General features: G+C 44.7%; 1 protein-coding gene across 1 annotated transcript; it reads left to right on the top strand.

The window, feature by feature from the left end:
- The first annotated feature begins 692 nt into the window (after positions 1 to 692).
- Positions 693 to 3773, top strand: LOC136500808 (probable LRR receptor-like serine/threonine-protein kinase At2g24230). The gene has a single exon (XM_066496253.1). The coding sequence runs from the start codon at positions 1031 to 1033 to the stop codon at positions 3551 to 3553; it is 2523 nt and encodes an 840-aa protein (XP_066352350.1). The 5' UTR covers positions 693 to 1030; the 3' UTR covers positions 3554 to 3773.
- The last annotated feature ends 8127 nt before the right edge of the window (positions 3774 to 11900 follow it).

The raw sequence follows: 11900 nt of genomic DNA, 5'->3' as shown, positions 1-11900 counted from the left end.
CTTCAAATGATGAATATAATTAAGTGAGCAATAAATCCACATGCACAATGTGCAATGACATGATTTTATACCATCAAAATGAAGTACTTTTTTTTTTCCTAAATTACAATATATCTAGAAAATATCTTATACTTAGAACGGAGTGAGTATCATCGTTTATTAGAAAACTGTTGTCATTTCTAAATACCATGTTTCATCTCGAAAATCTGGTACAGTATCTTGATTGAAATATACTAGTACTTCGTGGATGCTCCTGCACTTCCGTGTTTCCAAATCGAAAAGGCTTGTTTAAATTCAGGGGTAAAGTTTGGAGGTGTCACGTCAGGTGTTGTATAAAGATGTCGCATGAGATGTTCGAATACTAATAAAAAAATAAATTACATAATCCGTTAGTAATCCACGAGATAAATTTATTAAGTCTAATTAATCTATCATTAGTACATGTGTTACTATAGGACCACATTGTCAAATCATGAACTAATTAGGCTTAAAAAATTCATCTCATAAATTAGCTATAAACTGTATAATTAATTATTTTTTTAATTTATATTTAATATTTTATGTATGGATTAAACTTTAGCGAACAAGACATAAATGGAAATCGTGAACCTCCGCCTCCGTACGGTGTGCTGAGCGGCCGAATCCGACTTCCCACAATTTACTCCACCAATTACTCCCTCCACCTCCCCCAAATTTATGGCCTCCTTCCTCCTCAGCTCAGCTCGCCTCCCTCTCCTCCGGCCTCCCCCTTCGTCACTTTCCACTACCCAAAGCTTGTTCCCTCCTGCTTCCCTTTTCACACCAAGCAGGACCTGCCAGTGCCAAACGCACGCCGCATCACACAGAAGCCAACAAGAATGAGAAGAGGCTGGGGAGGTCAGCCAGCCACTTGCCCACCTCCGAGCTGTCCCCCATGACACCCCCGCCAGCACCGCCACCATCACCCCAAGTACCAAACGACGCGGCTGCAGTCTCGCAATAGCGCCAAGATCTCTCCTTTGACCTCCCCCTTCGCCCTCCTGCCACTGCCATGGTCTGCTGCCATGGCGGCCGCCGCAGCGCCGCAATCCTATTCTTTGCCTTGGCCGTGGCCGCCTGCGCTGCGGCGGCGGCGGCGCAGGAGCCCAACACCGACGCCTATTTCGTCTCCGGGTTTTTCTCCAAGCTGGGCCGCGCCGCGCCGTCCTCGTCCGGCGCCAACGGGGTGTGCTCCTGGCCCGGCGTGTCCTGCGACAGCGAGGGTCGGGTCGTGGTGTTCGTGGCCGCCGGGATGGACCTGGCGGGCGTCATCCCGGAGGACACCGTCGGCAAGCTCGCGCGTCTGCAGGTCCTCGACCTCAGCGGCAACCGCCTAACTGCGCTGCCCAATGACCTGTGGGAGCTCGGTTCGTCGCTGAGCGCGCTCAACCTCTCCGGCAACGCCATCCGCGGCGCGCTCCCCAACAACGTCGGCAACTTCGCGCGCCTCAAGGTGCTCGACGTCTCCCACAACGCCTTCACCGGCGCGCTGCCGCAAGTGCTCGGCTCCATCGCCGGCCTGCAGGTGCTCAACGCCAGCCACAACCAGTTCCAGGGTCAGGTCCCCAACGCCATCGTCTTCGGCTGTGTGAACGTCGTGGCTATGGATCTCTCTGGCAATGCAATCGACGGGGGCTTGCCGGACCTGTCGCCGCTCCGCTCGCTAGCCCATCTCAACCTGTCGGGCAACAGGCTCGGTGGCTCCATCATCGGGGCGTTCCAGGAGCAGTTGAGGGTGATAGACCTCAGCAACAACGCCTTCTCCGGGTTGAATTTCAGTAGTGGGTATGCCGGCTCGGCGTTGATGTACCTGGACTTGTCAGGAAATGAGCTTACAGGAGAATTCACCATTGCGGGCCGGTTCCAGAACCTGAGGCATGTGAATCTTGCACACAACCAGTTGTCCAATGCTAATTTGCTGGTGTCCATGGGTGAGATATCTGGGCTAGAGTATGTTAATCTGTCAAGCACTGGGCTGCATGGGCAAATTCCTGCTGATTTTTCATCCCGATTGGTTGGATTGAAGGTGCTCGATTTATCAAGGAACAATATCAGTGGGTTAGTCCCAGACATGAGTTCTCTTCGTCTACACGTGCTGGACTTGTCGGTGAACAATCTCACCGGTGAGATACCTGTGGCATTGGTGAAGAAGTTGGCATCAATGGATCGGTTCAACTTCTCATATAACAATCTCACTGTTTGTGCCTCTGAGCTCTCCCCCGAGGCGTTTGCCGCTGCATTTGCTCGGTCCAGGAATGACTGCCCAATTGCTGTGAATCCAGATAGTATCAAGAAAAGTAGAGGGAAGCGGAAGGGGATAAAGTTGGTGCTAGCCGTTGTACTCTCCTTGTTCTTCTCTGTTCTTGGGTTGCTTTGCTTGGCAGTGGCATGTCGGAGGCGGAGGAAGAGGTGTGATGCGTTGCCTGTGGTTAAGCAGGTGTCGATCAAGGAGGAGCCTGCTGTATCAGGGCCATTTTCTTTCCAGACAGATTCAACAACGTGGGTTGCTGATGTGAAGGTTGCAACTTCAGTGCCAGTTATCATATTTGAGAAGCCCTTGCTAAGCTTCACATTTGCTGACCTCTTGGCAGCGACATCAAACTTTGACAGGGGTACCTTGCTGGCAGAAGGGAGGTTTGGGCCAGTGTATAGGGGATTCCTTCCTGTCGGAATTCAAGTTGCCGTGAAGGTGTTGGTCCATGGATCAGTAATGGAAGACCAAGATGCAGCAAGGGAGCTTGAGCGGCTGGGACAGATCAAACATCCTAACTTGGTTCCTTTGACTGGTTACTGTCTGGCAGGGGACCAGAGGATTGCCATCTACGAGTACATGGAAAACGGCAATTTGCACAACTTACTGCATGACTTACCGCTAGGAGTTCAGGCAACTGAAGATTGGAGCAGTGACACATGGGATGACAACATTGGTGGTGTCGCAACTGAAATCATCACACCGGAAGGTACTGCCACATGGATGTTTCGACACAAAATTGCATTAGGTGCCGCAAGGGCACTGGCATTCCTCCATCATGGCTGTATCCCGCAGATTGTCCATCGGGATGTGAAGGCAAGCAGCATCTACTTTGACTGCACAATGGAGCCTAGGCTGTCTGATTTTGGGTTGTCAATGGTCGCTGGAACCAGCACCGACAATGACCTATTACACCATTCCCCAGGCTATGCTCCGCCGGAGTTCTCCAACTCGGAGAACGCCATGGCGACTGCGAAGTCCGACGTTTACAGCTTTGGTGTCGTGTTGTTCGAACTGGTCACCGGCAAGAAACCATTGGGTGATGAGTACCCTGACCAGAAGGAGGCGAGCCTGGTGAACTGGGCCAGGTCGATGGTGAAGGTGAACCATGGGCCAAGCATCATCGACCCCATGATCCGCGACACGGGGCTGGAACGGCAGATGGAGGAGGCGCTGAGGATTGCCTACCTGTGCACCGCGGAACTGCCGTCTAAGAGGCCAGCCATGCAGCAGATTGTCGGTCTCCTCAAGGACATCGAGCCGAAGGTAGAAGAGCGGGATTGAAGATCTGAAGAAGTGATTACTTGCAGCGTTTCGGATGGTGTTGAAATATGTGTAGTGACAGCGTAGGCAGGCTGTGACTGTGAGTGAGCTCTTGGTTGTTTTACCTTAGTGGAGCTCACTATGCTATGCCTTGCTCTGCTGTGCCTGAGATATATCTTTTTCATCTTTCTGTTTTTTCCCCTCCCTCGCTGATTCTTGAAGTTGCTGAAGATTGTTGCAATACAGCTCTGTCATACCTGCCCCTTACTACTAACCATGTTACTGCTCAAGAGATACTGAAAGCTCCCATCAACGTGCTTGTGTTTTGCACGGGGGAGGGCGAATGGCTGCAGCTGTCCTTGTCCCTGCTTTTTTGGCCTAGTGATAGCTCATGCCAAGCCCTACATAGGAGTACGAACGTGTCTTGCAATTGCAATCTGAACAAAGTGTCAAAGCCACTGTTCATCCACTCCACTCGTTGATGGATATTGCATGGTAGTATGATTGCAGCTGCAATCCTGCACTGTCCTGGAAGTGTCCTCGCACACTGTTTGGAGGATTAAAGCGTGTTCTAACCCATCATTATGCCGGCAACCGCTTTCCTCTAGGCTAAAGCACAGGAGGACGTGGGTGCAGGTAAAGATGACAGCGGGTTCCGATACCCGACGGGTATTTGATCTATTAGGGGACGGGAATGGGATCATATCTTTACCCGCGGATATCTAAATGGGCAAGAATCCATCCCCGACGGGTATAGCGGGTACGGGAACGTTCCTTGTTTATCCGTCCCCGTTACCCGTTGGGGAACTCGACTTTTTGAGCTGTCATGCGAGTATTAGGCCCAAAGAAGCTCAACATAGGTATTTTGGCCTAAATCTAAACAATCATATATTTAGTTTGTGTGTTCTAGGAACCCTAGTTTAATTTTTTCTCACCATCTCCGTCAGCAGCACAAGCACGCCTGCCTCACGAGCGCTCGTGTCCCTCACTTCCTCAGTTCGGTCTCTCTGCCACCTTTGCTCGTCCTCCTCGCAACCTCGCTCTTTCTTCTCGACATCTCCGAGACTTCGACACTTATACCCGGGTGAAGAAGAAGCGTCTCCGATTGCAAAGTTGTGACCCCAAGTGTCCTTGTTTATTGGGTATGCAGTATCCGTCGGGTATCTGTTACCCGACCGATGCCCGACGGGTACGGGGATAGGCAAGAATCTATACCCGAGACAGTTAACGGGGACGGAGACAGGATAAATTCTCCGTAGCGGAGAAGAGAACGTTCCGGCGATACTCGACGGGTCCGGTTGCCATCCTTAGATGCAGGTGGCTCTGCTTTACTCGAGTTCAGGGGGTCCTTTTCTGCTTTGCAAACCAGCCTGCTCTCTTCTGGAGTTTTACGCCATCTAAGTGCGTTGTTAATAATATGCTTTCTAGCCATGCGCAGATGCTGGTGCTGGGCGTGGTGACTGTTGATGGATGGCTGCCCTTTTCGGGGAGCCACCACTGCAAGTGCACACCATTCCATCACCCTCTCCACCGTGCATGGAAAGCCCCCCATCATGCATGCGCGCAACTCTTATGATTGTGCTTTCTGGCCTTTTGTAAACACTTGTTTCGCGAGTCGGAAATGTTTTAGCAATAAATTTATTGAATGCCAGAATAAATAAAAAAGATAACTTTCAAACTTGGGCGTTTATATTTCAATCAGAGCCTCAGAGGTGGTAACTGCTGCGGCACCCGTGTTTTCCAACTTGGGCATTCTCCATTCAGAAAAAAGAAAGCCATAACCGTGTCTCGTGTCAACATCGGAAATTTGGGCGTTTCTCCCTGATTAGCGTCGTGATTTAGGGGAAGATGGACTGACTGTTCTTGCCAACGCAGTCATGCAAAACGGTATGCCAAGAAAAGCAGAGGTCAGAAAAAACAACATAGCCAAATTGCAACTAGTTAGGCCATCAGGATCAGATCACGCTGTGCAGTTTCAATTGATTAAAGTGGCTTGCTTTTGTGGGAGTCTTAGGAGGCCAACTAACCAGTACTTGCATGTTCCCTGTACATGTCTGCTCACTGCTAGTATCTCATTGCTCCAAGTACAAGCCAGATGCAACTTGCATTCAGAAATGTGCTTGCGTGAGCCCCAGCTGTTTTAAATTTGGCTCATTGTGCTTGTTATTAGGAGTACTAGTCCACCAATCAGTGCTCTCGCACGGGCTAAAATTTTAAAAGATATACTATCAATATATTTGGTTAGTAAAAAATTACTTATATTAAATAATTGTATGTTTTTTCTTTGTTTATATTGTACAAAATAGACATACTAGATACTTTGTAGTCTATATCTAATGGTCATAAACTTATTAATTACTTTTTTTTTGCAAGGGAGTGACTTATATATTTTTTATGCGTATTCATATTTTTACTTTGCATGGCACCTTGTATATTTTAGTATGCAATGCCATTAACTATGGTGACCCTTGTTGCATCACATATATTAAGTCATGAATCTGAATTTTTATTTTTAACTTTATTTTTATGGACTGCTATAGATACTTTCCTCAAGTTAAAGCTCTTATGCTTATTGTATCTTTTACTAACTCTCATTTTGGACTATTTTAAATAAGGATTTTAGGTCATATAGTACATTCCTAAATATTATAATAGCATATGCAATCATTTTAAACTTGCACCATGTCACCTAAGATAAATGATAGACCTTCAAATGAGATCTTGGATGGAGGTAGCAGTGCTGTCGTTCATGGTTGGGCACGTGACCGAAGGAATCGAGGAAGAAGCGTCCAAAGGTCGATGTCGCGGAGTGGGCGGCGGTGTGGACGCGTGCGCGTGGGGGACCGGCGGATGGAGAAAAGAAAAGGACTTGTCCGGGGGGCTGTCGGCCTATTTATAACCCGATTTTATAGGACAGTCCGCGAGGACGGCGGAGCGTCCGCCAGATTGCTTAGCCCGATAATGAAGGTTAGATTTAGAGATACACCGGAGGATCCGTGAAGGATATTAGACCATCCATCAAAATTAACAAATCAGCAAAAACTCCAGTGATTAAGATCCTAGAGAAAAGTAGAAAAGTTTTGGAAAGAGTCCTCCGGTAAATCTAGAGCAACCACTTGGCAAGCTCGAGAATTCAAGTGGGGGAGTTGTAACGACCCGAGTTCGTTACACCATAGGCTATCATTTTTGGATATCCGAAACACAACCCATCGGACTTCATGGACACCCTTAACAACCCAGACCAAAAAATGCTACGTCCTAGTAACCAACTACATGACAACGCACAAGTTAACTACTGGTCAACTAAGTCAGCCAAGCGACTGTCAGGAGAGGACGCCAATCAAAGAACCCAACTCAAGACATTTATGTTCACCAAAAGAATGAGCAAAGCCATTGCAAGCCTCAACATGGACTCAAGGTCAGAGAGATCAGGTTCTTAAGTTTGGATAAGCAAAACCAGAGTCTATCGGATAGTCCACCATGTTTTCTGGATCATCCGATAATAGTGCAGAGACTATAGATTGAGTGGGAATTATGCTGTTATCCATTAAGGGGCATGGTCCACATGTCAGCATGAGTTGGAGATATTTCCCAACACTTGAACCTCAGCTCCACTCACTCTCCTCTCATTTCTCTCTCTCTCACACTCTCTCTAGAAGGAAGAACAAGAGAAGGAAAGGTTAAACTAGAGTGAGAAAGTGAAGAAGAAGAAGAAGGTGGAGAAGAGAACCAAGATTGCAAAGGGTAGCAAGATCAGCATCTAGATCAAGCACTTGAGCTTCCACAATCTCTCATCTCATGGTTAGCTCAAGAATCCCCTCTTCTCATTATCTTGAGATCAATCCTTAAACCCTAACTCAAGTATTTTCTCTTGCATGGATGGATCATGAGGATTACTTGATGGGAAGCAATCCAAGTAAGAAATCTCTCTCCTTAGCTTGAAAGCAAGAATGACAAGTGTGGATCTTCAACCTTGATGACAAGGAACTCATCAAGAGTCCAAGCTAAGTTGCCATGCTCAATCTCTCTATATCCTAAGGGTTTTCTCTTAGTTAAGGAATCACTAGTTACACTAACTAACCTAAGCCTAAACCATAAGAATCCTAAGCCTAGTTGTCTACCTAAGCTATACTAGGGATGTCATGAGCATGCATGAAGGCCTCAACCCAAGATCTAGGCATGAACCCCAAGACTTTCACCAAGAACCCAAGGGCATAGGTTATGTCACCCATTTGACGGAGTGTCCATCGTAAGGACGGAGTGTCCATCAATCCCGAGTCTAGTCACCTACAGCTTAAGTTTCTTTCTTAGCGGAGTGTCCACCACTCGCACCGGAATGTCCGCTGAATTATAGAGGTGCACAGCCAGGAAACCTGAGAACACTCATCCCGTACCAGAGCGTTTGTCACTCAAGGCGGAGGGTCCGGTGAATTATAAGGAATAGTCACCCAGTAACCCATGTGTAACACCCCAGGTGTTTGTCACCAATTAAGCAGTGGGTTTGAGCTCCAACATGACAAGTTCAGTGGTAATCAAGAGCTCTAGTTCAAACTTGTATGTGGTGACAAAGGTGTTGGGATCAACTCTCTAAGATTGAACCCCAACTTAAACTTGGACAACACACCTTTGCTTCTATGTTGACCATTTTTAGAGGTATGCCTGAGTAATGTTAAAAGTGCCCCTTTTCACGTGCCTCACATCTATTTCCATCTACATTGACTATTGGAAAAGTTTCATGAAGTTTGGAATCAAGAAGTCACATGAAATGATAAGTTATAATCTTTCTTGAATTGCTTCATCAGGTGAATAGGAACATGGGATGTCTACCAAACCTTGCTACATTGCCCAAATGACTCTAATTGAATTCTACCACAAAAGTCATGAAGGGTTCGTGTTGAGCCAATGCCAAGAAAATGCCTCAATCGGTCTAAAACTCCAATTTAAGGTTTATCGTGATGCTGCTTTGACCAAGGTCAAATAACAGTGTGGAAGCAAGTTATGAAGTTTGACCTTTAATAAAAGTTGAAGTTTAAGTGGAGTGCTACAAACTTTATTTTTGGACCAAGATCTTATTCAACTTCTAAGTGTCTCATATAGTGGTCCCGAGTTTGGATGCAATGCTGTTTTGGCCTCTCAGAAATATTTCTAAGTCCCCGATTGACAACAGCAAGTTGACATGTTTGTGAATTTTTATCTTCCAAATTCATATGGTAACTCAACTGGATTCCTTAATATAAGTTGAAGTAACATTTGTGAAGGAAACAACAAAGCAAGTCGCATCAGTTTTGGAGCACGTTTGGACTTTCAAAATTTATTGCAAAAACAGCAAAATGTTCTAGAAATCAGACATTAACTGAATTTAGTTTTCAGTTTCGTGTACCCTACTTTGGAGGCTTGTATCTTCATAACCATGCCGAACCAGCCTATGATCCTTTAAGCAAAGTTGTTCACCGCATATAGTTCTACAACTCTTAGTAACGAAGTTTGATCTGCTATAGCACGAAATCAGGAGATAGAGAGGGGAAAAGTTTGGGGATTCAGTCGATTTTTTATCTATCTTGAAAGCTTTAGGAGCAGCGCCGTCGTCCGACCACGTGCAGGTGCCATAGGCCATGTGGCTCCCTCACGCCCTCGCATGTGCACCACCTCGCCCTCCCTGCTCGAGTAAAAGGGAAAGATCGAGCGACCTCCCTCCTCTCGCTCGCTCTCTTTTCTCTATCTCTCACTCTCTGTTCTCTGTCTCCTCTGCTCATCCTCCATTGATGACCGAGCAGAGCTCCTCCTCCACCACTAGTTCTTCCTCCTCCCTCCTCCGACCGAGCTAGCCATAGCGCTGTGCCTTCCCCAACCAACCTCGCTGTCCCTGCCCTTGTTTCGCACCTCCCTCCACCGCCTACAACCGCTGCCGTCGGAGCTGCTTGCACGCCGCCACCGGTTACCATGGCCAGCAAGCTACGGTCCATCTCCCGATCATCCGCGAGCACTAGCCACTGTGCTCCAGCACTAGAATGGACACGTGGCCCATCCTTCTCGTCGGCACCCACCTCACCGGCTGGAAATCGGCTGGCCGACGATCCTCCTCCGCCTCCTCTGTTCTAATTCGCGTGAGGGACCTCGCGCAACAAGTGGAACAAGTGCAGGGGGCTAACTGCAAAGTCTGTGACTTAGTTGAATAGTGCCTAGAAGGACATATTCACTGGAATATGTTTTCGTGAAAGTTCGGGGTGCTCGGTGTAAGTTTGTTTTTCTTTTATGGCTGAAACTTTAGAAAATCATAATAAATCGTAGAAAAATCATAAAATAGCAAATGAGGACTTTTTGGAATCCTTGTGAGTAGATATACACAGTAGAGTCATCTTATGATATGTGTTAGTAGAAGGTTTTTACTATTTTTATCTATGTTAATTAGGGTTTTCTAGGAATAAATTCATATCTAAAGTTATGGTGCTCCAATTGCTGTGAAAATTTTATGGTAGGCTAATGATGCTATATTAGTGCTGTGGTAAAAATTTTAGGTTCATTGGATGTAGTATGATTGATTTATTGATTTAACTTGTTTATTGCTTAATAAATGGTTTTAAATAAGTTATAATTTTTATGTAGGTGTAAAAAAGGAAAATGTGGTTCCACTACCTTTGTATGATATTGTGCTACCATAATAACATATAATATGGCCATGTGTTTGTAGAAAGTAGTGTGTGTTAGATTTATCTTGCTCTCACATGTTTTCTTGCATTAGTAATTTGTCTTTTTTGTAATAATTAATCTATAAAACCTGAGCATATGAAATTTGTATAGTAGCCATGTTTTGATAACATCTGCCACTCATAAAAGTGTCAGCCCCAAACTAGCTATTCTCTAGTACTAAAAATAATACATATGTTGCATTATTAAAGTAGAGGATGAATGTTGTGAGCATATACATGTATTTATTGTCATATGATACTTCTAGTAGCTATTCCTACATACTATGATTGTTTGAATATGATTTCAAGATGTTTGGGGTAGCATATATGTCAAGAATATGTTAGTTTGTAGCAACTAAATGATAGATGAATATAGTATGCCTCAGCTGTTTGGGCTGCATGTATAGTTTTGGTTAAGCAATTAATTTTGTGGTGGTAATGATGTTTTCTGTGAATGTGTTGAATACAAACGTTGTAGATAAATTCCTTCTCTTGGTTTTCCTAAAAATTGATGATTTTAGGCCTGATGATGTAGGAGTTATAAATTTTACAAGTTTGCTATTTGCTTTTGCATGTGCTCTGAACAGATCTGAAAGATTGTATTGTTTGGCTTATTTAAACATGGAATCATGTATTAGTGATAATAGGAGAGTTGTAGTGCTTTTCCTAAGCTTTCTAAAATGTCTAAGATCACTGCTTTTGGTGGTCTAGAACTCTAGTTATTTCTGTTCAAAGTGGAATGATAGATTCTGTCCAAATCTAGGACAGAGATGCCTTCTTGGTGTTGTTTAACCTTGTTAGCTGTAGAATCATCTTAAAATAATAATAAGAAAGTTATAGATAACTTAATAAGATTTCTATAAAGTTAAGGATCATCCTTGTTGGATGAATGTAACTTGAGATACACATTTCTAAATTTACTATTAGTTTTTTGTCCTTAGATGTATAAGCTCTGCTTCATGATGTATTTTGACCTTGTTATTTGTTGAATCAGCTTTTGGTGTTAATAACAAAGTTTTAGATAATTTTATTAGCTTTCCATAAAGTCTAGGATCATACTTTTTGCATGCCTAGAACATTGGGTATGGTTAAAACAAGCGACCATGGTGCTGCTATTCAGAATCTATGTTTGTACCTCAAATTGTTTGCTTCACCTTGCTTTGCTTTGTGTGTTGCTAAGTGTGGCTCGTGCCTTTGATGGTGTTGAGTTAATATACCTAAAACCTTTTGAAACTTGTGTCATGCTTGGTGCTACCTTCCTTGGTATCCTAGCATGATAGGTTGTGTGATGTTTAATTAAGTAACATGGAGTGCTTATATATGTTCGGCGCAACCTTGTGCTCATCTTGAATACTTTTATGTGAGGCATCTCTTATTGCCATTCTTTGTATTCATGCACTTGCATTGTTGAATCGCCGTCTCTCCTAGATAGTGAGAAACTTGACTAGCTCCAGCATCGTAGTAATTGGATTATGGAATATGATGGTTCTGATGAATATGAAAATCTTACACCGGCTATGGTTACTATTGTTGTGCTACTAAATGATATACCACATGTTTGGCACAGGTTAGTTGCTAATCTAGAGATGAATAGCTATAATTAACTTGATGACCGAATTATAAAATGTATAGCTGGATTAGTGGCTTTTTATGTAAAATGTTGTCAAGCTAGCTCCACTTAT

Source organism: Miscanthus floridulus, chromosome 13 (genome assembly GCF_019320115.1).
Source record: "Miscanthus floridulus cultivar M001 chromosome 13, ASM1932011v1, whole genome shotgun sequence".
NCBI classification, from domain to species: domain Eukaryota; kingdom Viridiplantae; phylum Streptophyta; class Magnoliopsida; order Poales; family Poaceae; genus Miscanthus; species Miscanthus floridulus.
The sequence above is the reverse complement of the archived record's forward strand: the minus strand, read 5'-3'. Positions and strand labels throughout refer to the sequence as shown.

What these genes read in the sequence shown, in the direction of transcription:
- LOC136500808 (XM_066496253.1), top strand. Translation starts at nt 1,031, where the DNA reads ATGGTCTGCTGCCATGGCGGCCGCCGCAGCGCCGCAATCCTATTCTTT.